This window comes from Hippocampus comes, unplaced genomic scaffold (assembly GCF_001891065.2).
Source record: "Hippocampus comes isolate QL1 unplaced genomic scaffold, H_comes_QL1_v1.1 scaffold119, whole genome shotgun sequence".
NCBI classification, from domain to species: Eukaryota; Metazoa; Chordata; class Actinopteri; order Syngnathiformes; family Syngnathidae; genus Hippocampus; species Hippocampus comes.
The window spans coordinates 586,938-613,740 of NW_017805494.1; the positions used below are offsets into that span (position 1 = coordinate 586,938).

Consider the following 26,803-nt stretch of genomic DNA (forward strand, 5'->3'; position numbering starts at 1 on the left):
GGCAGCCAGACGCGCCAGCGTTCACTCAACCCGGAAGTTCTCACCTCCTTGGCCATATCAGTGTATTTCAACTTTTCTGCAGGCTCCAACGCAGCCCACCAGTCAGCCAGGATCTTGGTGGCCCCACGGTTGTCCAAACGAGGATGTTCATGTCGTACGAGGGAGCGATGGCGTTTGCAAAAGAGAAGAAAGGCATTCATCGGTCGACGAGCTCGCTGTTCATTTGCGTCCTCTTGTCCTTCCTCTGGTCTGCCTTCACACCGGCCTTGGGAAACCTGGCCCTGGTCGCAATGGAGTGTTTGCGGAAAATAATTTAATACATCCTGAGGAAGAATGTCCAATATGAAATAATGTCCAGACGAAAACCAGTGCAAGTACTGAACTCTTGAGTAGTCACCAATATGATTCTAAGTAATACCACAAATACTTTTGATCCATCCATCTATCTTCTGATCCGCCTATTTTCACAAGGGTCGCAGGGTGTGCTGGAGCCTCTCCCAGCTGTCGTTGGCGTAGGCGGGGTACAACCTAAACTGGTTGCCAGCCAATCGATAAACAACCATCCATGCTCATACTCAGGGACAATTTAGAGTGTTCCATTAACCTGCCATGCATGTTTTTAGAATGTGGGAGGAAGCCGGAGTACCCGGAAAAAACCCATGCAGGCACAGGAAGAACATGCAAACTCCACACATGAAGGCCGGAGCTGGAATCAAACCCTGCACCTCTACACTGTGAGGCTGACACACTAACTAGTCGACCACCGGGCCGCCTACTTTTGATACGTTTTTTTTTTTAAATCAACGACAGATCATGTTAAAGAAATACGTAAATATCACAAGAAAGAATTTTCCTTCAGTCTGACTTCCTTTGGTGTCTACATTCATCAAACTAAATAGTTACACCCACTGCCTTTGACTAATGTATTTGTCAAACGATTTTATTTTAAATGTAATGGGCTGGAGGCAATTCTTTCCCCACCTTAAGATGGCAGCACTGCGGTAGATGAATGATCAGTCAATGTGAGGGGAGAAGAAAATAAGAATGTGGGGATAATGGGGCCTAAGACGGGGGGGAGCCAAACTGTACACCGCAGAATTGCAACTGGAGGCCGAGACAGCTGATGCTCAACCAGAGTATATTTGGAGCAAAATACAAGACAAAGATGTCATCATCCTTGATGACGATGATGGCAATCACAGCGAAAAGGGAATGGTGACTCTTGTGAATGAGCCGCAGTTCAAAAAAGCCAAGTCTAACAAGCCCGCCATGATCCAGAAGTGATGCATGGAAGACTCTCTCCTTGACAGTAGCAAAAGTATGCTACTAAATGCTCGCTGTCATCACTCCTCTTCCTTCAGTCACATGCCATTATTCTGCTACACGATGCATTTGTCGGCATTGCTCAAGTGTTTTCAGATCATGAACCGTGTAGATGGAGACAACAATATTTAACGCCTAACAGGAGTGCTTGTGGATTTGCTCGTAATGTGTTTGTGGGCAAACCTTTCATTACTTGAATGATCACCCAGTCAAACATTTGTAGCAATGAGATGAAAATGACCATAAATGTAAGTAAATAAAGTACATTAAATTTTCCTGTATATGGTACAGAAAGGCAATTTTTTAATGCATGAGGATAATCTTGTCAGAAGATAGATGGATGGATGGATGGATGGATGTACAGACAGATAAACTGACAGACAGATCAATACATAAATGGAGGCATGCTGCAGCAATAAAATTTTTTATGGGTAAATATGGAAATATTTTGCCAGTTTTCAGATCATGCATCCAACAAGAATGTCCTTCCACTCCCGTTGGCAGAGCAAAAAACGAGGTTAAAAAAAAAAAAACTGCAGCAATCTAGAAATATATACATATATAATTTGTTGAAATTATTTTTCTATAATTCACAGGCAGGTTGGAAGCCAAAAGTTGCTGCACAGTTGGACTGAGCATCCTGTCGACTTTGGCAGATGTTTTACAAAAACGATACTCAAAACATTTTGCGGTTGAGACACGCAGTTTTATATTGTTCTTTAAACTCAAAGTACATTTTTTTTCTAATGTAAAAATTGGAAATCGTTCTAATTGGGGTGAACAAATCCAGAGTTTTGGCAACATGAGTTTATTACCGTTTAAATCAACTGTGGTATCTCAGTCTGAACACTGGGTGGCACCCACATAAAGAAGAAGAAATCTGATGTCATGTACAGTTGTACCTCTACTTACAAGCGTCTCATCATACGAAATTTTCAAGTGACAAAATGCCTCAACAGGAAAATATTGCCTCTTGTTACGAAAACAATTTCAACATAGGAAAGGTAAAAATACAGTATGGGCTGCTGGTCGCAGCTCCGAGTTTCTTGAACGCTACTTATACATACTTAGAGCTGCTCTGCCATTGGCTACAACCGAGCCTCATCCTGACATCCTATTAGGCCAAACAAAAAAGATAGTGCGTTTCCGGGAACATGAAATTTCAGCATAGGGTCGGTAGGTCGGACAAAGTTTTTTTTTTTTTTTTTTTCCCCCATCAAAAATTTAAACAAAATAACCATAAAACATAAAACAAGAAGACATTGAACCCGGCGCTCCGCGGCCGGCGCCACCGTCACCTATTTAGTTTTCTCCCCGCACCGGAATTGGGGGGCCAGGGCGCACCGCCGCCTCCGCCGCTGTCCTCCTCCGCCCTCGGTTTTTACTCGGCCCGTGGTGTTCATCAAATAGTTCGCTGAATTTTTTTCGATACATCAATGGATGCTATTTTCTTAACATTATGGTGCGAGCATGCGACTGTAACGCAGAAAAAGCGGTTTAAACTGTCGTCGGAGATCGCGGCCGCCGCCATGTTTCAATGTTGTTGACAGACGACAGGGCAAACGACGCACGCGCTCAACGTGAATATCGCGAGAGTTTGCACCGATGTAAACCCTCTACACAAAAATGTAGAGGGTTGTTTGAAAAAAATGCCAACCGTCAAGTTTTTTTTCGACGTAGAAATTCTCGGTCGGTCGGGTTACCGGAAACACAGTACTTTTTTTCTACGCCTTAGCTAAGAGGGACCTCTACCATACGTGTCTATGTGTGTAGATAGATAGATAGATAGATAGATAGATAGATAGATAGATAGATTAGATAGATAGATAGATAGATAGATAGATAGATAGATAGATAGTTAGATAGATAGTGTCAATGCAGCGTCCTCATCCTTCGCCCCTCGGGCCATGAGGGGTTCCGATAGTTTTAGGTAAATGGGAATCACCCAGAAAGTGTTCACCAGTTGGGCGATCGCTCACTTTGCTGATGTTTCCTTTGGACATTTTCGTAGGATTGTTAAAAGCCGACAAAAGCAAACGTCCTCGGATCAGTTCTTTACAAAACGCCAGGCAAAAACCACTTCTGAGAGAGAACGTGAACTAAAGAGGGCAAAAAACGATGAGGACGCAGTTAAAAGATAAATGACCATCATTTTTATTCTTTACTCCATTCTTTGTTTTTTACATTATGCCCAACTCTCATTTATTGTGCAATGATGTAATTTGAACATGTATTTGTCACATATTTTGATGCATTTTTATGCTTTAGAAAACATTTTTGTCTGAATTTTGGGGGGGCTTGGAACAGATTAGAGCATTTACATGAAAAACAAGTCTCGACTTACAAAATTTTGTAGTTGAGAAATTTCTTCCAGAACCAATTAATTTCGTAAGAAGAGGTACCACTGTATTAGCACTCTCCTGAGTTGGAAATAAAATAACTAAAAAAAAAAAAAAATGTCATTGTTGAGAATTATGGACCAAACCCAAATAACCAGTACAAGCCAAGCAAGCAACCCCCATCCAATTTAAAACAATTTGCAGTGATTGGAGGCTTTCACCTGTGCTGATTGGAAGCTAAATGCTAATGCGAGCCACTGTCTATCACGTCAATCTGCTGTGCGTTTAACTTGTTACAAAAGCACACGACAGTCAATTGCCATTATATGAAGCACAGTGGCAGTCCAATTTAGCAATGCTGGTGGCAGGTAACGTTCCCTCAAAGGCAATGCATATGCATTGAAAACTGGTCGTAAGTTGTTAATTCATAACCGATTTTCATAGAGCTTGAATTCATGTCAATGACAAAATGTATTTGAATGTTTTTTTACTTCTAAAGCCCTCCATATTTTGAATATTTGGTTTGTGTGACATCCACGAACATGGAAAGCAGCAACACTTTAGCCGTATGAGTAGTAATGCCACCGGAGCCACGTGCGGCATACATTAGCTATCTAATGTTCATATCGATGATTATGATGGTAAAGGCAACACAGTTCCCAGAATTCATTACATGGCCCAATACATTTAATGAAGGGAGTTATGAGAATGTTAAACCTTCTCATATGTGTGTTTGGAGTTGAATGTGTCATATTTAACTGTCCCATCTGCATTACTGTATATGTAGCACAGTTTTTATTTTTGAAAAACAAACCATGACTTTAGAAAGTGGTGTCAACCATACGGCCCGTGGGCCGTAACTGGCCCCCAAGGAGGTTCGATCAGGCCCGCAGGATAATTTAAAAGGGAAAAAAAAATCCATAAAAGTCACAGAATGAGCATCAAAGCCGTATTCTCCGACGATGTATGTGTGTTTCATGTGTGAAGTTTACACATTTACAAGACGTGAATACTTTCTTCTTTACACATTTAATAGCACTCTTCTTAGTTTGTAAAGTGGAGGCAGGGATTAAATTTAGATTTCATATGCACATGTGTAAATGGTTTAAAAATTCCTTTCTTTATATATCTCGTTAATGTTAGAGTGCATGACTATATTTTTCAATACCAATTACTTGTTCAAGTTTTGTGCCTTTGTACAATCAGTGGGATCAGTTGCAATGCATATATGTGAATGATAAAAGTAAATTGCACATTTGTCTAAGGAGATTCAAGGTGTTTCATGAAATGTTTTGTAAAAGATATGTTCATTAAATTTCAGCATTTTCCTAATTTTAATTTTCTTTTGCTTTTTTATACCAAAACAAAGAAAAGAAATGATATTTTGGTTATTTGTAGCAAAGTTTGGTATAATTTTAATGCTCCGGCCCACTTGACATCTACCGAGGCCGTATGTGGCCCACAATGTGAAATGAGTTTGACTTTAGAATGTGTGTGTAAAAAAACAGGTCAATAACTACAAACCATTAATATAAATCATATAAATATACAAAAATTTACAGAAAAAGCATTTTAATGGACATCGGTCAGAAATGTCTGCGGTGGTGAGTATCTACAACTTGAAATTAGCCCGATACCAATACCCGGTATTGGTACTCGCCTATACCTAATCCTTGTCATTGTTTTCAATGGCATTAATGTGGAAAATGTTCAATAAATATCGAGGCAAAAAAAAAAAACACAACATCACCTCAGCCAGCTCTTCTTCATCCTCTTCCTCCTCCTCCTCCTCCTCAGAGAAATCCAGAGCCTTTTTCGAAAGTAGTGGGTGCCACTGCAGGCATTTACGTTTGGGCCGTTTTCCAGTGGTGTCACCAACGTCGGGGAGCTCCTTACACCTTTCTTCACCCTTCATGGTATTACCACACCTAAACACAGCAGATTTGTATTGTGACTGATCTTTTCGAACCTAAACAATCAAGACTCGAGCCACGAGCGGCTATAAAGAGCCCTTGCAGCCTCGGCCATGTTGGGGAACTGGCATATTGATAATTTTTTTTGAGGGGGGCAATGGCAAAATAAACCTCTAAAATACCGATTTTTTTATTTTTCTTTTTAACCAGACCCAATGTGTGAAAAGTTGAATGATTTTTCGCAGATGTTTACACCCTCATCGGTGGGGTCTTCTCAAGGATTCTTCTTTGGATGGGGTTTTGAGTTTTTTTCTTGCCCGTTTGGGGTCTTGAGAATAGATCATGGGATGTGCACATTTTAAGGTGGGGTTCCATTTCCCTCAGTAATGCACAAAATGCAAATTGCGCAATAGCACACTGGTCGAGGTAAGATCGGGCCGCCCGACCCCGAGCCCGACCCGACCTGAAATTCGGGTCGAGTCGGGCCCTAAAATGTCAATCACTGCTTCGGGTTCGGGTCGGGTCGGGCTTCTCTCTCGCTGATTTTTTTTTAAAATAAATATATGTTTTAAAAAATGTATACTAAAACGATGTGCGGATACTAAACTAAGGAATACTTGTTTTAAAACAAACAATTTGGATAAAACAGAGAAGGCGCTGTAATGTAATTGCTATTTAACTACTAAACGGGAGCGCAGCCGCAGACGGCCAGATGCTGAGCATGCACTGCGCACGTGTCACACCAAATTACAGATAACGAAAATTGAAACTTTTATGTTAAATTTTGTTTAAACAAGAGTATAGAAATAATTTCATATATCTTTACCTATTTATTTGATTCGAATTATTCTATTTAAAGCCTAGTGGTCTGAAGGATTTCTCTGCGTCTTGAAGAAAATGCGCATCAAGATCTCTCTTTGTCTGGCCTCTTATTCTGTATTTCAGTGTTATTTCGTTGTGTAAATGCATTTATCATGTTCATAAAAATATGTAGATTATTTTAACCTTAAGAAATTTTGCGTTTTTTCTGCCAAAAATACTCACAAATAAAATATGAAATTTCGGGTTTGCTTCGGGCTCCGGCCTGCAAATCAAGTTCATTGGTTGGGCTCGGGCCAGGTCGGGCTTTAATACCCTCGGGCCCGGTCGGGTCGGGCTCGATTTTTTTAGGACAGATCTTACCTCTACACACTGGTAACGGAAACACAGAAATTAAAAAAAAAAAACTAAAATATCAGAAAAACGCACTGTGGCAGGGGAAGTTTGCTCGGCCGGATGGGCACTGTCATGACCCAGTGCGGGATCACCCTCCGCTGGAGCCGCCACGCCCCCCGCGTAGAATTGTACCACGTGGTGCACAGGCCCCACCCTATTGACACGTTTCACCTTCAAAGGTTTCATGCCCTATCACGAGTCTCGCAAAAAAAAAAAACATTTGATGAGATTTTACAAGAATAATGAGATATCACAAGATGGGACATTACGAGAATTAGGTTTCAGAAGCAAAAACACTCTTCAATGGAAACACAAGTCGCAATTGCTCTTTCCCAAAATTGTAGAAATATCACTTTCATTTTGTCAAAAACTGTAATAGAAACCCGCTATTGTTAACTGGTCCTGTGAAACCCTTTAAAACTTGGCCTATGCAAATAATTTGACTTAATTAACATTTTTCATGCATCTGAGCAGTCACACAAACTGCTTGAGCATTCATTGGACCACAGTGAGGAACATCAGACATGCAACGGTGGACAAACCAGTATCATAAGCTGTCCAAAACCTGAGAATACAAGTTACATGATGTAGGTATGTTGCAAAAAAAAAATTGAAACCCTATACATCAAACTAGATCATATCACGGAATAGAGATTTGTGACACGAATAAAATCAGTCCTACTTTGTTTGACCACTTTAAGCACAATTAATTCTCAATCAAGACAAACTGTCAACATGGTCCCACCTTGCCCACTCATCCATAATGGAAAACGTCATTTAATAAAACAAAAATGTATAGTCATCTGACCTCTGAAAAGCACAAAAGAGACTCATTTAAGGGGCTCATAAACTATGCCCATGTTTGGACTTTGTGAATGGAGCGGTCCGCGGTTCACTTGTAGTGTCACATCAGTGGTGAGTGTGTCTGTGTGTCAATATACGCTCCAAACTATAGTAGAAACCCAATTCCAATTCAGTTGAAACATTGTGTTAAACATATGAAAAACTGAATACAATGATTTGCAAATCATGTTCAACCGATATTTAATTGAAGATACAAGAAAGACAGGTGGCCGACTGGTGAGCACATCCGCCTCACAGTGCAGAGGTGAGGGATTGATTCCGGCTCCGGCCTTCCTGTGTGGAGTTTGCGTGTTCTCCCCGTGCCTGTTTGGGTTTTCTCCGGGTACTCCGGTTTCCTTCCACATTCCAAAAACATGCATGGCAGCTTAATGGAAAAGTCTAAATAGTTGTGAGTGTAAGCGCAGATGGTTGTTTGTCTATGTGTGCCCTGCGATTGGCTGGTGACCAGTTCAGGGTGTCCCCGCCTACTGCCCGAAGACAGCTGGGATAGACTGTGGCACACCCCGCGCCCCTTGCAAGGTTGGCGGATCAGAAAATGGTTGGATGGATGATTTCATTATCTTCTAAATTTAAAAAATACTTGGTGCCTGAGAAGAGTGAAATATGTTGGTCCGCCCGTGAAACTTGCCGAAGGAAGGAAATGGGAAGATGTATTATTTTTGGGTCAATGATAAACACACCAAGATGTTCTTTTTTGGCAAAGCCTGGACGCATCCACTAGCTTCCGCTGACTAGATACATCTTGTTTATTGCACCTCAACTGTGGTTAGGGAAGTGACCTTGATGTCATTATTTTACACGCAACCTAATGTTACGAGTTGTTGAAAAAAGTGCAACACAAATTATTTATGCGTGACACATTTAACTACTAGTAACACAAACACATATGACAAGGATTTACCCTTACAACTTAAACGCATTGCCCCACACAATGCATTCTGGGGAACAACAAATTTGCAAAACGGGCCCTTATGACACGTCCCTAAAAGCTTGTACGGCGCCGTGTGTTCCATGTTCAAGGACCGGACATCATAAAAACAAAACAATAAAAAACAAGGAGATAGCACATACGTTGGTCTTAAAAATAACTTTTATAATCAAAAATTTTAACTGGGGCTTTTTAAGCATACTAGATATTTTTCTTTCATTTTATTCATTTCGTTTTTCAAATTCATTTTATTGTGTGATCGACTGTGTATCTATATAAGGGGTGCCCATTACGTCGATCGTGATCGACCAGTAGATCAGGGACTGGTCCCATCTTTAACCTACGGTGGCGTGTGACTGCGTCACCAGAAGTTGTTAGCGCTCAGCAGTCTGCAGTTGCAGCTTGTGCTCAGAGTTGTTGCGCTAATCTTTTATCGTTATTATTCTCATACAGAGTTTGTTTCGTACAATTCACCGAGGAGACGGGCAAAGAATGGGAATCTGGAGGGCCAACAGAAGCATTTTAAAATGGTACGCGTGAGCTCCGATCGTTAACAGGCTGCAAAAGTACATCGCATGCCTCAGCGTTACGCTGTTGCTCATCATGGCATGCGTGTGTACATGCGTGCGTGCGTATGCGCGCGTGCGCGGTAACAGATCGATCCCGAGAGGTTGGTTGATCGAAAAGTAGATCTTCAGTCAAAAAAGTTTGGACACCCCTGGTCTATATAGACTGGACACAGAGGTAAAAATACAAATGACTCAACAAGTTTCATAAATACATATTAATATATAATATCTACAATTTTACCATTACGTTTCATTATTAATTAGGTTATCTTTATCATGAATCATGATATTTACTATTTTCTATTACTTAATATTAGAGTAATCTTTTATTTTGTTAGGTGGTATTGTGCTTGTGGTGATGAAGTGACAAGTTCTGTTGATGTGCTGTGTTGTGATCATCACATTTCATTTGAGCCCAACAGCTGTATTTTTGTTCAATCTTTGACATTACTTCTCAAAGAAAGAAAGCCATCTTCAACACACAAAATTGGCGAAATAAATAATAAACAGAACACACAAGTGGGGAATGACTACGGTAATAGTATGGATTTTTGAAAAATTATTCCATTGACCAAATTCTGACAGATGAGGTATCGGCATAACGGCAGTGATATAAGCAACCGGTGCTGGTTCTGGCAGGGCCACCACAATTTGGCTCATGGTGGCCCAAAAAAACTACCACCCGAAAAGGTTAAACATAGAACCCTGCACATAAAAGGGGAAGTTAATTATGAAATGGTCTTACAATAATATGCTCTATGCTTACCCACTAGTGCAAACACTAATCAATACTGTGTTTGTAGGTTATGAGTGAAGCAGAAAACTCCACCCGTTTTGATCCATCTCAGGGGGCTTCGATTGTGCCATGTATTGCCACTTGCTGCAGACTGAAAATGACATCACAGTGCCTAAGGGATCAGGTAACGACCGTCACAGGTAACCTGTTTTCTGGGTTTGGTCATGTAATGCTCGCAAGCAGAATATTGAACACTGTCATTAAAATCCTGACAGTCATGACATGGGTGCAATATTCTGAGAGAAGATCTCAAGAAACGCCAGCACTTGTCTGTAAGACTGTTCAGTGAAAATTTGGGTACTTACTGATGAAATGATGAGAGTGTGGAAATGTGTGATGAAGATGTCTCTGCCAAAGCCTTTTTGCTATGCAATGTCCTATAAAATACAAAACACAGTTCTGAGTTAGATCCATTATCTGGCTATCTGTGTAACATTTCTTTCGCCATCATTGTTGTCGTTTTAAGCAAAGAAATTTTAAGAACGAATATTGAATAACACATCCTGCTGATGTAGCTGAGATCTCAGTCAACATAACTCGATCGGACATCATCAGTATCGAGCATTTCTTGTTTCTGCATGTGGATCGGGCGAATACAATACAATACAATATATACAACACACAGTGCTCTACAATTAATATGCTGACAATTTTTAATCACCTTTCAAAATTCGATCCACGCTCTAAAAAGCCGAAAATGAGTCCATCTTGCTTTGGTTTCGAGGAGGGAACCCAAGTACAGTATAAGAGTATTTCACACTGTCAAGCTCCCCAGCGGCAATTCCCCTGACATGTATTACTTACCCTCAAAAAAGCTCAACTTATTAATGTCACTGGTGCTATTCTAAACATGCATATGGATTTGTGTGCACCATTCTACTCTACTGTAGCTACTACTGTAGCCATTTTTTTAGGAATTAAAGTAGCTAGTTAGCTCGCTAGCGCTACCCCATGCTAACTGACTGTGCCACAGTTTTAAGACAGAATGATAAGAACAGGGCGAGTTTGTTCAAAATCATACAGCACATTACACTGACGAACTGAGATATGAATACTTTGGCAACAGTTGTTTTACATCGGATTTGGTGAGAGCAGTGATGCGGACATGTACCGGATGGGGTAAATTATACCATCTCACGGATTGCAGTTGTGAGTGATGCAAATATTTTACATGGTAGTTTATGAATAGAAGCGAAAATACATCACAAATACAACATAACACAAAGTCAGTCGCTTTTCATATTGACAAGGCCAACGGGCAAATATCTCCAAAGCAGTTAACATTTTCACGATGATAAACGGTGAGCCTGATGAGTTACGGCAGAGTTTGTCCGGAAAATCGATAAAAGACCATGTTCTTTGCCATAATTAATTATTTAATATTTTAACTTACCTTCCTTTTTCCCCCCGTTCAAGTACAACGAGGGCCTCTCATTATCGGTGCCGTCCACATTTTTTTTAACTCATTGACACATCATAACAGTTCAGCACGAGCTGTACTCAACAGAACGGGAAATTCCACTAATCTATAAAATTTAAATCCGGAAGCCAGGTAATTTTTTTACCAAATTAAAAAAGAGCAACACTGCATTTGGAGAGCAGGCATAGTCGTCAAAATATCGACAAAATTGATCATTTTATGATCGTCCAGCTCTAATTTATTCTTTGTTCATATGTTTGAGAGTTCAAATTATTCATGCAATCTTGATCAACAAATTACCAAATTTACTTGATAGTCTGTGCATTATTTTCATACTTAATTTTAAAAAACGATGACGTTTTCACGACCGTGTATGTCTATAACCCAAGGGGTTACATAATTGTATAAAAATGTGTCTTTGTAGAGAGCCTTCTTTTTCAATACATCAAACCGGAAGTAGTGTCACTTCTGGCTATTATGAAGAAAATATAACTCGACGAGATGCAAAAGTGACACATAAAATTACGACGACCCTCATGAAAAAATTTACATACAATCATCAGTTGTGACAGTTTATCAGTCACAAACATGAAAATCGTGTACATTGTTTTTGTTTTCCTCTTGACGATGAAAGTCCTCCCTAAACCACCCCTCCCCTCAGCCCACGGTTCGCAAACGTGGGGTGCTTTTGGAAATACTGTCTGAGCACACATTGGTTCACTACGACCGTTTGTAAACTCAGAGCGTTGCTCAAAACTGCCGTTCCGATATTCAGAGTGCACGAAATTCGGATTGCCGGTGCGCATACGAGGCGCTTCTACTGTCGACACGGTTCGCCAATACCGGCTGTGTTCGGAAATGAATAGGAGCGGAACGCACTCTCACTCGACGAACACAACCACTGTTAGAGTATGACGCAGGCCCCAGACATAACATTAGGAAAAAATAGTTTATGCGCGCGAACTTCTAATTTGTGCGCACAAGCAACTTATTCGTGCAGACTACTCAGTATTTCATGTGCACGATCTATTTATTCCTGCACGCCGTAACTATTTTGTGCAAATCGAACGCACCTTCACAGACTCGCGTCTCACTGAAGCCGAGTGCCTTCCAAGAGCCAGAAATTATTGCATCTTACATTTTTATTTTATACCAACATTAAATAGTGATATTATGACAAAAAATTACATTTCGGATACATCCACCGTTAACCATCTCAGATTCTTGCTGTTGCTGCACAATGAAATCGATCCTGGCGTCCAGGTCCGACCACCACCGGGAAAGCAACCTGGCTCTCAACAAATGTCTCGGTGATACTGTAATGATTCATTGCAATACCAGGCTTTTCATGATGTCTCCCCAGCCTAAAATAAAATTCGACCACACCGTCCCTGTCCACCTTTCCTTTCACTTTCAACTTTGAAAGAAAGTGCGTTTGAATTTCCTGTTAAAGTGACCCGCAAGCCAGCCATGGCTCCTTCAAACTACTTCATGCAAACCTTGCAACAATTTTATGCACACGATGTAGCAGTTCATGCGCAACAAAGTACAGTGATCGCTCACTTGTCGTGGTTAATAGGGACCAGAACCGGCCACGATAATTGAAAAACCGCGAAGTACAGTTTGCCCCAACCACACACACACACACACACACACACACACCCCTAGGAATTTTTCTGTAAGTACCAGCATGTTGAAAATATGTAAACAGTATTTATACTTCACATATTTGAGACAAACACTACAGCGGTACATGTATTCACAGAGATCTTTAATTATAAAACCTTATACAGTAATTAACATACATCAGCATTGCCTTCTGAGAGAGGCGAAGTGACTTGTGTTGGTGGCGTAGAAGACGGCTCTCACTTGACGCTCTGACGGTGTAGCCGCCGTTGGCCTCCAGCTAGCTCCTGGCCAACTATCCCCGCGCGGCCGATGCGTGTATGAAAAGACAATTAATCTTCATTGAGGAGGAGGAGGCGAAGAGTGAAATGCGGCTGCTGTGGGACAAGCCCATTCCAAAATTCACAGTTATAACGGCCCTCCAAGAGAAACCGTAACTACGCGCCCCGACAAAAATGAGTTTGAGACCCCTGCACTATGGCATGAGCTGGACCACTTTAACCAGCACAGAATTTGTAGGTCTCATGCAATTCACGGCAAAACGCTTGGTGGCGAGTTGCAAATTAACCACCATACATTTTATTTGACTTACTGCGTTATCAACCAAAGTGGCCTGTAGCCATTGAGTTGGATGTGGTCATGACTTTCTCACAAACACGTTTTTAAGATGGAAGTGTAGTACGACGTCATTGGCATCCAAACATCAAAAAGACATAAATAAGTGCAAAATAAAGAGTGCAATGTATGATTATGCTGACTAACTTATCTAAATCTAACTTGAATTTTATGCGAGAACCTCTTGCTTCAGCAGACAAAATGGCGAATTGTCGGAAAATTAACAGTGTATTCTATTTGGAGGCGAGAAGGGTCAGATGAACTATAAAACAGATGTACAGTAAATTACTGCTGTGGGGTTCCTGTCTGCGTCACAAAGTATGACCATCTCGAGGCGTTTGAGCTGATGATTCCCGCTCTTGCCTTGTCCAAAACACATGCAGTTACAAGGCAATTTGATGGTTTTCAAAAGAGTAAAATGAGTAAATTACTGACCAAAAAGGTGATAAATGAAGACATCAAAATGTCAAAAGTGTAGTTGACTTGATCACGGTTCTGAGCGTGTAGCCATAGTACGATGATGGCTGTCATGGCCTCCAGTCATACTTAAGGTTTTTTGACCTAACAAAAACATTACAGGGAGATAACCCATCCATCCATTTTTCGATCCTCTTTATCCTCACTAGGGTCGCGAGTGGTGCCAGAGCCTATCCCAGCCGTCTTCGGGCAGTAGGCGGGGGACACCCTGAACCGGTTGCCAGCCAATCACAGGGCATACAGAGACGAACAATCATCCGCGCTCACACTCACACCTCGGGACAATCTGGACTGTTCAATCAGCCTGCCATGCATGTTTTTGGAATGTGGGAGGAAACCGGCGTACCCGGAGAAAACCCAGGCAGGCACAGGAGAGAACATGGAAACTACACACAGGAAGGCCTTAGCCGGGATCGAACCCACGACCTCTGCACTGTGTGGTCGACGTGCTAACCACTCGACCGGATACAACCCCATAAATGTTTAATTTGAACCAGCAAATAGTTGATTTTCACAAGAAATAATCCAGAATTTTGACCTGGCACAAACAATCCAAAAATTTAATGAAATAACCAAACCATTTTTAAAGGGTGAGATTAACGGGGTTTCTTGCAAACAAGGCGGACAAGATAGTGTAGAAGAGTGTAAAGTTAGGGTTATAACTTGTTTTTTAGCGAGGGGGGACATTTAAATTCGTCAAAACTGCACATGATTGAGTAAGAAATTGGAAGGATTAAAAGTGCGATCATCGACTAATAATAATAATCATAATAAAAACAATAGTAATTACAACAATAATAACAATAACTAGAGCTGCGAGCAGCTATAAAAAGTCTTCGCAGCGCCGGCAATGTTGAGGTACTGTCACAATGGAATTTTTTGAAAATTAAGTAGATCAGATTAAAGGCAACTGTACTTGGAGAAATGGACGTCTATAAATTGTTAAAAATGAAAAAAAATGGTGTTGCCTTGACCACAAAGGCTGCTGTAACTTGACCCACATGATAATACTGTATCTTGTCGATATTTGACACATTTGATGAGTTTCGGCCTGAAGACATCTACAAAGTTATTTTTTTTAATCGTGGCAGTGGCAACATTTTGATGTTTTTCTTTGAGCGGGTAGACCAGATTTACCTCATATTTCCTGAGAAGAGTTTTTAGGCCTTTGTGATGTTGCAACACAAAGTTTGTGAATGTTTACTCAAAGCACCGTTCGCCAAGAAAACAACACAACTCTGAAAGGTGTGAACATGCACGAAAACTCATTTTACATTGCAAATATATCAGGCAAGCACCAAACACAGATTCTTCTCCTTTGATGAATGTTGTGGCCAAAAAAAAAAAAAACAACCAGAACAATTCACCTCGGGTCCAAATGACGTAACAACAAACATCAAGTGACAAAACAAGACAAAAAAAAAAAAAAAAGCAAGGCTCTTGAAGAGCACTTGCCGACAGCTGTCAACTACGACACCACCTTGGAAAATAAATAAATAAGTAAATGTAAAGCAAAACATAAATAATTTTTTCCAGATTTTGGTGTGGCTCAATCAAATGATGACCGATTGGTTAAAAAGAGGGAAGTGAGAGATGACGACAATCTGATGTGATCCTGCCTTGTCACTCCGTGTTGAAGGTAAAACAAAATAGAGTAATTTATTATGTATTCAAAGTATGTAGAGTGTGTCTTGTGTGTCGCGGGAATGTTAAAACCTGAGTGTTTTTGGTAGATAAATGGTGACGTGAGATTTGAGCATCAACCCATAAATGGCCTTATCAACTGAGAGCAGGTGGAGAAAAATGATGTTTTATCTCCCTAACGTTGCAAAGCATCCAAGCACACAAACACCTAACGTGTCACATCTCAGTCACTGCCAAACTGTTTGGAAGGAATTTTTTTGCCTGATCATAAATTTAGTAGACATCTTACAAATGTTCATTTTTTTGGGGATGATTTGGATTTTCGACACAACTGAAGACAAGGTGCATTTGACGTTGGTATGCTGTCTGAAGTAAGTAGTTATATAGTAGATATATGAATTCTGATTTTAATCTAATCTGGAATCTTATTGAAACCAACAATTTGTGATCACGCAAAAATCAAGTGCAAATTACTTTTTTGCTTCGATTTTGCCAGGCGTTGTTCCTTATCTCATCAACATCAAAAACACCATTTATTTATCAACTTTTTGCCGTTTTTTTTTCAAAGGGTGGCAAAAATATTCAACAATATTTGTATCAACGTAAGACGAAAAAATATGACAATAGCGTCTGCCTTTACTTCTGTTTTAGATGAAGGAAGCAGAACTGAGAAAATACATTTGTAGACACATTTACCTAATTTAAAAAAAATAATTAATTAATTAAAAACTGCTCCACAAATTTTCTTTTACATTACTTTAAATAATTAAATTTGTTGCAAGACTACTTAGTTCAGCTCCATGAAGAGATTGATGATAAAAGTAATAGCTTGGGTCCACCTTATTTTCTCCCAGAGAACTGAATTGTACTCTTTTTCTCTTGAATAATTCACCAGAATTAGCCCAGCAAACTATTATTGATTCCAAGGATGCTCTGTGCCAGGCGGAGACAACTGTTGACCCGGTAAGTGATGATTCTCACAGTCCAGTCTGACTGTTTCTGTAGCTAGCCAGAATTGAATCGAAGCAGGGAGTTAGCTTGACTGCTTTCAAACTTCCTATAGTTGTTTGGTGTGGGTGAGTGTCATCACCTCGTGGGATTAATTCCAATTGCTCTGTTTGTCACCAGTGGAACAAATCACATGGCTTCACGGTCCTGACTGCTCAAATTTGGTCGAGGAAGGTTGTCCTTGAAACTCAAGATGGCCACCCCTCAGTGAGGTTAGTTTCCAGGGACGGTCTCCTTCACATTAATTATAGAACTAAGAGAATACAGTATTTATTACAATAGTAAACAATCCATTTTTTTCCAAACAAACAAAACAAAATAATCAAAAGCAAAATCATTAAATCTACTTAGTATGACCAAAATAAACATTTTAAGGGAAGGAAGAACATAATCCACATTCTGTATACAGTAATCCCTCGTTTATGGCGGGGGATACATTCCAAAAAGTACCAGTGACAAGTGAAATCCGCGAAGTAGTCATCTTCATTTTTTACAATTATTCCGTAAACAATATAATACTGTATTGAATCAAACCAAAGAGTAAACCTTTTTTTGGGCCCAAGCATGAAAAAAAAAAAAACAAAAACAATTCTTACAAACAACTGACAGTTTTTAGAAATACCGCAAAGAATGTTTCGTCAACATTGTGGGTTTTAACATGAAGAAAATTTGGCAAGCTGTACATTGATGAGGCGTGGAGATTGTTGATATTAGTCCCTCAGCCAATCAGGATGCAGAACACAATCCACTGTTTAAAAAAAAAAAAAAAAAAGAAAAGATGAAGGGTGTTGAAACAGCGAAGCCGCGGAAGGTGAACCTTGTTATAGCGAGGGATTACTTTATATTAAAAAAAAAAAATCCTCGTCTCACCCCTCAGGTGGTGTCCGTCCCCTCCCCATTCAGCTCGGGTCCTCTACCACAGGCCAGGAAGCTTGAGGAATTCTGCGCAGTATCCTTGCTGTTCCCAGCACTGCGCTTTTCTGGACTGAGATGTCCGATGTTGTTCCCGGGATCTGTTGCAACCACTCATCCAGTTTGGGGGTCACTGCCCCGAGTGCTCCGACCACCACAGGCACGACTGTCACCTTTAATAAATCTACTTAGTATGACCAAAATAAACATTTTAAGGGAAGGAAGAACATAATCCACATTCTGTATACAGTAATCCCTCGTTTATGGCGGGGGATACATTCCAAAAAGTACCAGTGACAAGTGAAATCCGCGAAGTAGTCATCTTCATTTTTTACAATTATTCCGTAAACAATATAATACTGTATTGAATCAAACCAAAGAGTAAACCTTTTTTTGGGCCCAAGCATGAAAAAAAAAAAAAACAAAAACAATTCTTACAAACAACTGACAGTTTTTAGAAATACCGCAAAGAATGTTTCGTCAACATTGTGGGTTTTAACATGAAGAAAATTTGGCAAGCTGTACATTGATGAGGCGTGGAGATTGTTGATATTAGTCCCTCAGCCAATCAGGATGCAGAACACAATCCACTGTTTAAAAAAAAAAAAAAAAAAGATAGGATGAAGGGTGTTGTAGCAAGGGATTACTGTATATGATAATAAAAAGACAGACAAAAAGAAATACAATATTAATGATTAAAAAACATACAACCTGACAAAGAGGAAACAATCCAGTATAACAAATATATTTAATCACAAAAATAATAATTACAATAATTTGTACAAGTGTCTCATATGTTAGTGAGGAGGATTATGGCAATATGATGATTAAAAACATAATAATAATTAGGAGGATAAGAGAAAATGATCAAAACAATGCCATAGGGATACCAAGGACATATTTGATAGTGGCATTAACCCTTTCAGGGACAGTGGTTACTAGAGTGGACAGCTATTCACATGTTGTTTTCCCTTATATTAATTAATCTTAATGTCACAGTTGTTCATCAACCACTACAACGGACCCTTATGTGTGTTGCCATCCACTGCCGTTATTTTTTCTTTCATGCCGAAAGACCAGGGGTGCCCATTATGTCGATTGCGATCGACTGGTAGCTCGCAGACTGGTCCCAAGTCGATCGTGAGGGGGTGTAGAGCAGGGGTGGCCAACCAGTCAGAGACGAAGAGATGGATTTTTGAAGCGACCAACTTCCCACGAACGACCCGATCGCGCACGTGCAAGCATACCTACACACACACACGCGCGCGCGCGCGCACACACACACACACACACACACACACACACACACACACACACACGGGTGCCCACCAGTGCACTCGCGCACATATGCACGCACACCACGATGAGCAACAGTTGGAACGGGCTGAAAATGAACAAAGCTAAAGATACAAACAAACAAATCTTTTTTTCCCCACCCATTTCCTCCTCCCACCCCTTGCGGTCGACTTGGGACCAGTTCGCTGGCTCCCGGTCGATTCTGATCGACGTATTGGGCACCCCTGCCTTAAAATCAGACGTAATTCGCTGAATAGCTTAGCGCTTAAGTGCCGTTGTTTGCTTATGACGGTGATGCAGTCATCTGATTTGTTGCCCTCTATGTCAATCAAGTAACGGGATTGCTGATAGGCTGACGTAGTACGTTCTGTGTATTTAGCGCCTTCGTTTGAATGGCAGCGCCGTCGCTGAGGCGTTTTCAACAATTGTTGTGTGAAAGTCCGGGAGCCGCATTGAACCAGCCAAAGAGCTGCATGCAGCTCGCGAGCCGTGGGTTGGCCACCCCTGGTGTAGAGGAAGAAAAAAAAAAAACATTTGTGGCGCGACAGTGTAGGTCAAGAACGGAAAGGTGTGGCGTGTTTCATTTTGACTTATGGGGTAAGGTGTTATGGAGAGTGATTTAAATAGTTTTGTCTCAGTTTAGTTTTGATGGGCCAGGTTTGGAACTGAAATTAATCCATTATTATCATTAAAGGCTGACATATTTCTTCTTGAGCCAATAGTTTTTCTATTGCAGTGTATGGATTGTAGTTGAGGCAGTGGCTTATGTGGATCAAATTTTTAGTTTTCCAATTTTGAAAGATTATTTTCTTTGCAATAGCCAGAGAGACCAATAATGGGTTCTTGTATTTAGTTGTAAGATCTATTTCTGTAGTGTTTCATAGCAAAGCAGAGTGATGGTTACAGTTGAATGCTGTGGTCCAAACATGGAGAGAGCTTTTCAGTGACTCCGGTCCAAAAACTGTGAACTGGATGAAAGGCCCGCGTGGCATGCATGTAGTTGTCCATATGTCCTTGGGCACATTGTGAATAGATGTTGGCGTCTACTCATCTCATTTAAAATATTTTATTCTGGGTGATTTGATACCTATGAGTAGTGTTTTAAGAGAGGTGCAGTATCAAGTAGTGAGTACAATACATCTTTATTTATATAGCACTTTCGCAACAACTGCAGCTGTAACCAAACAGTTAATAAAACAGTTAACATAAAATAACTACGTAAATAATCTAACACAACACAAAACAAAAAACACGGACAGTCGTGCAATCTTAATCACTTTTCCTGCGTACATTTTGTTGTTTGAAGCAGTTCTCGATGTGTCCTTTCACCAGTGAATCAGAGACTTCATACTCAAAATGTGCACATGTCGGCTACAAGCTAAGTTTCAAAATAAACAAGAAGCTGTAGCGTCCATCGACAAAAAAAGAGATTGGTTAACTTCTCCTGTCCCATGTAAATCCGTTTCAATTCCAAGCGGAGACTCCCAGTTCCAACTATGCAGCCGCGCCCCGCGCCGACGCTCCAACTGCACCAGCGCAGACTGTCCAACAGCGCCAACATCTCCGCTCAACAAAACGGGGCTGTGAAAAATGCTGGCCGTTACAGGCGCAAAAACACAAGCGCCCCGGGGATGTCCAGTGGCAACAGTCAAATAGAGCCCACATTCCTTCCAAGAAGCCGCAACCACCACATACAGATTCTTCTCCTTTGGCGAATGTGTAGCCAAAAATGCTTAAAACAGTACACTTCGGGTCCACACAAAATGACAACAAACACCACGTGACAAAAAAAACACGTGACAAAAAAAAAAAAAAGCTCTTGAAGAGCACTTGTTGACGGCTGATGGCTACCAACTGCAGGGCCGTTTTGGATACTACCTGTTGACAATAGGCAGCCAGAACCATATAGAGTCACTGCCTGGCACACAATCCTCTTTCAGGCTCAGCCGATCAGATGTTGAGGTTGTAGAATAGTCAGAAAATTACCAATTAGATGTTGCAATGCCAAATTTTTACTGGTTGTTTCAGTCACGTATCTTCCACCCCTATACCAAGATGATAGCTAAAGATACTGACCTGAAGGACATAGTATGGTTGTTATTACTTAAAACTTACATCGGTTGGAGTTGTTTCTTGTGAGGCTAGACTGGTGCAGTGGGGCGAAATAGAGTTGGAAACTTAGAAGTGTGAATACTTGGAGGCCACTCGAAAGCAGTCATTCTTAAAAAAAATTGGCCTGCAAGTGCCAGCAAGTAGGCTTCAGAATAATTTTAATTTTGCCACTGTTGGACATGGGGCAGTGTTGTAACTAATTAACCCTTTCATGCACAAATAATAACCGACATCAGGATTTTTTTTCTCAAGTGTTTTTATTCATCTCTAGGCATGAAAAAAATAATGGCAGTGGATGGCAACACACATAAGGGTCCATTGTAGAGGTTGATACACAACTGTGACATTAAGATTAATTAATATATGAGAAAACAGCATGTTAAGAGCTGTCCACTCTAGTAACCGTTGTCCCCGAAAGAGTTAGAGACAAATTAGCTGTTGCTGTTGACAAGGAGAAGCTCAGTTAAGAAAACAATGTTTCTTGCTACAAGGTCAATGTTACTTACCTGCAAATTGAAGTTGAAGTTGTTGAAGACATTGCGCAACTAAAATCATGATCAGTATTTCAAAACCAAAATCGAAATTGTTGTTGTGCCAAACCACACGAAAAGGAAAAAAAACCCAACAACAAAAACAGCACAACTGTAGCCATGACTTAATTAAATACAGCTTTGTGAATAGAAGCAATGAGGCAAAGCCGAGAGCCCAGTGTACCAAGTGTGGATTAATATTCTACAAAAAAAAAAGCATTGAAGCCCTCAAAACTTATACGCCATTTTAGAAACCAAAAATTCAACTAGCAAAGTCTGTTGAACTTTTGAGAGAAAAGATAATAATGACAACTTCAGCTCCACAGAATGTACATCATGACAATGACCATTAGCTTGAAAAGTGCTTTGAAAGCCAGCTACTTTGTAAACAGACATGTGGCACAGAGTAATAAAGTGTCCAACATAGTGGGGCCCTTACGAAAATGTATGTATATGAAGTATACTTTATAAACGCAAGTATAAGTATATAGTGCTCTTTTTCAGACTCAATTGGAACAAATTAAACTTTAAAAGTATAGTATAAGTATCTGTTTGTATACTTTTCAGTACGCACCAGTATGCTTAAGCTGAACTTCATAAAAATATAGCATTTCGAAAGTACAGTTCTAGTATACTGGCTCCAATTTTGTAAACAAAAAAATTACTTTTAGTATTCTTGAATAAACTACTTTTTTTCTAAGAAGCTGGTTCTACCTGAGGCTGTGGAGTTGTATTGAGGCGATCAGCCGGTGTATTAGGAATTTGACATCTAACAGGGCTAAAATGTAAGTACCGGTAACTGTTTGTACCATTGAATGCTGACCAGTTATTTTGCAGATAAGCAAAGTTGCCTGCTCATGCACTCGACTACATTCTGTGTAGCTGCTCAAAATGCTGATTGTGCTGACCTTCACCCCTCCCAACGAGATAAAAAGAGAGCGCGAGACGCATGGGGGGGCGGGGATTTGTGAACTTTGTCGCCATGTTTTTTTTTTCTTTCTCGAACAAATCTCATCATTTTTTTTATAATACTTGTCTTGGTTTCCCTGGAAAAGACACCAGACAAACATGACAGAAGTCAACAGAAATCATAATTTATGAATGGGCCCTCGGTCTACTCTGGAATGGGAAAGCTGGGCCCCAACTTCAAGGAATTTTTCTGTCGTAGCAACACATATTTCCACATTTTATAGCATAAAACACGATACTGTGGTCATAATGTAACACAGTAAATCCCAAGACTTGTGAAAATAAAAATGAGAACAACAAAATGAGACGAAAAAAATGTGTGTAAATTTGAAACCGGAGTAAAAAGCCGCATTTGTGAATACTTCATGGTGAGGCTTTGTTGACTATAAAAAACAATTATAAAATTCCAAATTACAAATCAGTATAGAACATATTTTTTAAAATAATTGTGTGGCTTTTACTTTGATAGTTTGGAGAATTTTCAGAATACGAATGAGCCGAAGAGTTTAAAGTGAATTATGCTGAGTCATTAAAAAATATAAATTGCACAGAAAAACTCAATTTTTTAAATTGGGGGCTTTTATTTAAACATTTTGGGAATAAAAGGCAGACAAGGAATTGAGCTGAACAGTCAAACGACACGAATGATCTGAACAAATTCGAGTCGGCCAAAAAATGCAGAGATTTGGGGGAGGAATAAAACGTCAAAAATAAAAGCAGTCAAAATGTTAGTTGTTTAATTTTGAAAGAAAAAACTGAATTTGAATGATTGGAATATTTTAAAGTAATAACTAGGACAATCATCTATCCATTATCCAAGCCACTTGTCCTCACAATGGTGACGGACGCACAGCTTATCCCAGGGGCACTGACATGTTGGAATTTTTTGAAAATGAGGTACATCAGATTAAAAGCTACTGTACTTGGATAAAATGGCATCGATAAAATGCCAAAATTGAGACAAAATTTGAAAGGAAATTAAAAATGGTCAACTTTCTGTTCAGTTTAGAGTAGGGCTTGATAGACTTTCTGTAGATCTTGTGCTGTTACATATGCTTCCAAATTTTGGTAGATTTTGGTGAAAAGTTCATCTGGGCTGTTTGGTGAAAAATGTGTAGAGGGCGCAACTAGGTGTTTTTTTTTTTTTTTTTTAAACACCACATCCATCACTCCATTTTGTGATCTGCTTATCCTTACAAAGGTTGCGGGTGTGCTGGAACTTATCTCAGCCGTCTCTGGGCAGTAGGCGGGGGACACCCTGAACTGGTTCCCAGCCAATCACAGGGCACACATAGACGAACAACCATTCATGCTCACAATCACACCTTGATACTGTTCTTGGACAAACCGATTGGTGATAGGATCCCACAAACGTCAATACTAATAAAATCCGTAACAAATGTTTATCTAAGAAAAAACGAAGGCCCGACAAGGTACAAACAGAAAATCTCTGGCGACAAAAAGCCAGGAAAATGAAACATGAACAGAAAGCACTTGCGGAAGGCAAGGTAACAGCTAAACCCGAAAATACACAAAATGAAATGGCAAGAGTCCATACACGCAAAACCAAAATCAGCAAAAACCTCTATCACGAAAATTCTTACAAAACCGGAGTCTCAACGGAAATGAGCAAGAAGGTCTAGAAAATAACACTTGAGGCACTACAGCGAGCAAGGTCAACAATCCGAAAGAACAATCCGAAACTTAAATACTGTACTACGCAAGGCTTCGATTGGGAACAAGGAACAGGTGCACCTGCTGGAGGGAAACCCCCTTCACTCCAGTTATGTTAAGCAAATCCCTTTGCATGGGGGTCGGCAACCTGTGGCTCTGGAGCCACATGCGGCTCTTTAGCGCCGCCCTAGTGGCTCCCTGGAGCTTTTTCAAAAATGTTTGAAAATGGAAAAAGATGGCTGAGGGAAATATATTTTTTGTTTTAATATGGTTTCTGTAGGAGAGCAAACATGACACAAACATGCTTAACCTTTTCCAATGCTGTAAAAATGTGTCGAATAAATATTAAATGTCAACATTTCTGTCAATGAGGATTTGCATCATAGCCTGCGACACATGTTTCTATTAGCATGGCGGGATGCCAGGCAGGTGGCTGTTGTGAACAAAACTGGCGTTTCATGTCCAATTCACCAAGGGTACTGGCAAAGAATGGGAATCTGGAGGGCCGACAGAAGCATTTTTAAATGGTACACGTGAGCCATGATAGATAACACACTGCAAAAGTGCATCCCATGCCTCGTTCATTTTAGGGGCCGTTATGGCTGTTGCTCATTATGGCATGCATGTGTAAGTGCATGCGTATGTGCACGTGCGAGAATGGCTTGATCTCAGGAGGCTGGTTGATCGAAAAGTAGATCTTCGGTCAAAAAAGGTTGGGCACCCCTGCTTCACAGGATGCACTACAGGGAAAAAAAACATTTAATCATGAAGGCTCATTGTCTATTTGTAGCCAACGTAGTCATTTTGATAGTAGGCTAATATAGCTAATACAGATACATACAGCATGTGTTGCCTTCATTATAAGGCTTTTAATTTTTTGCGGGTCCAGACATATTTGTTTTTTGTTTTTTTTTTCTGTCCAATATGGCTCTTTCAATATTTCAAGTTGCCGACCCCATCCTTAACATGTCATGAATGAATCTCTGGAACACGGCAAGGGCATTAGTCAACACAAAGGGCAATTTTATGCACTGCAGATGGCCCACCGAGGGGCCATCTGTCATCTGTCAAAACTAATCACTGATGCACGTCGTCAACTGAGTACATGTGTGAACATGTTATACATGTTTTAAAAGCTGAGTTTCTGGAGATTTGAATGGTGCCCAACATTTTACAATTGTCAAATTTGAACTGGAACTTGGGGAGACCTCAAGCTTTGATCATGTAGTGTTTTCAAGTCCTAATCAACATTCTAAATTCATTTTCAAGGCAGATTTTGTGAAAAGAAATTAGACGAACATAAGATTCACCTTTTTTTTCTGTTTTCAAACATCCATAGTTCAGTGACAGGAGCACTTACACAGATTCTTACTGTATGGGAGAAATATTCAAAATGGTAACATTTTGAATATTTCAAAAAGAGACCAAAACTATGCCGATACTCCAAATGGTTCAAGAACAGCGACAAATTTACTTTGGGTGCACCTTTTTTCACGCAGTTTCAGCAAAGTTGCCCTCAGCCTCAGGGGTTAAAGAACGCGGTAGCTGATTGTAAAGGTGCAAAGGCAGAGTCTAACAGAGGAAGTAAGTATTTATTCTTGATGGTGACATATGGTGATATCATTTAGCCGCCGATAGTCCACACATGGTCTCAATGTCTTATCTTTCTTTTCAATAAAGAAAAAATCTGCCCCCGCATGGGAGGTAGATCGACGAATAAGTCCCGCAGCCAAGGCACTGGAGACGTACTCTCTTAGTGTCTCTTGTTCCGGTTGTGATACCTCGTAGAAATGAGAGTTGGGAAGAGTTGAATTTGGTAGCAGTTCTACAACGTAATTGGCATTGATGAGGTGCTCATGATTGAGCGAGAGCTTTACTCAATACCTTCCTTAAATCATGATATTCCGGTGGGAGTTGTGGACGTGTTACTACCTTTGAACGAGGCATGAGTTTGTGTGTGCACTTGCTCGTGTTCTATCAGCAAAGAATATTGGTCTTTGTAGTATGAGAAGTACTGTAGTTGTATGCGCGGCTTACTTGCCATAGCGCGCCTAACTTGAACACATTGATTTCTTCATGACAATTTCACATTCCTTTCTATCTCTACGGTGAAAATGACACAGTCTGTGGAAATTACGTCTATTTGCATCACGTCTGTCCCTAGCCATTTAAATCAGGAAATTTAACCCAAATATTGACTGCTTGTTATTAAGTAATTAATGTTTTATCACACCATTGTGTGTTCAACAGGCTGCAATTAGTAATAATATTTTGTGATCACAATGGAAAATTATTTTCCCCTCCCTTCTTAGGAAGGTTGGCAGGGTTTTAATTTCTTGCTGAGATTTATTGCTGGTGCACAAGATTCAAATGAGAATTCTTTTCGTAAAAATTGCTGTAATGAAATTAATACAAACACACAAATCTTTGGAAAGTAAAGTAAATAAGTTAAAGCAGAATAAAAATATCTGAAGCCTTTGGGCTTCAAAAATACGTTTCTTGCGACATCATTTTGAAATCTGAAGTTAAGGATAATAGTTTGTTCGACCATCGTTTAAGTTACAATATTTATC

General features: G+C 40.1%; 2 protein-coding genes across 6 annotated transcripts in view; one reads left to right on the plus strand and one right to left on the minus strand.

Moving 5' to 3' along the window:
• Positions 1–11,488, minus strand: part of bbx (BBX high mobility group box domain containing) — a 39,513-nt gene extending 28,025 nt beyond the window's left edge. For 4 of the 5 annotated variants that reach the window (XM_019876220.1, XM_019876221.1, XM_019876219.1 and 1 more), the window contains exons 1-4: positions 11,341–11,488; positions 10,253–10,324; positions 5,413–5,590; positions 45–281 (exon numbers count right to left, since the gene is read on the minus strand). In XM_019876220.1, the coding sequence (XP_019731779.1) occupies positions 45–281; positions 5,413–5,577 (402 nt within the window). In that variant the 5' untranslated portion in view covers positions 5,578–5,590; positions 10,253–10,324; positions 11,341–11,488. The remainder of the gene's footprint in view (positions 1–44; positions 282–5,412; positions 5,591–10,252; positions 10,325–11,340) is intronic. The other variant, XM_019876218.1, reaches the window with a different exon arrangement.
• Positions 1–26,803, plus strand: part of LOC109519586 (uncharacterized) — a 59,104-nt gene that overhangs the window by 4,228 nt on the left and 28,073 nt on the right. Inside the window, exons 2-3 of the mRNA XM_019876216.1 lie at positions 2,817–2,818; positions 16,858–16,950. The gene's annotated coding sequence lies outside the window, so the exon portion shown is untranslated. The remainder of the gene's footprint in view (positions 1–2,816; positions 2,819–16,857; positions 16,951–26,803) is intronic.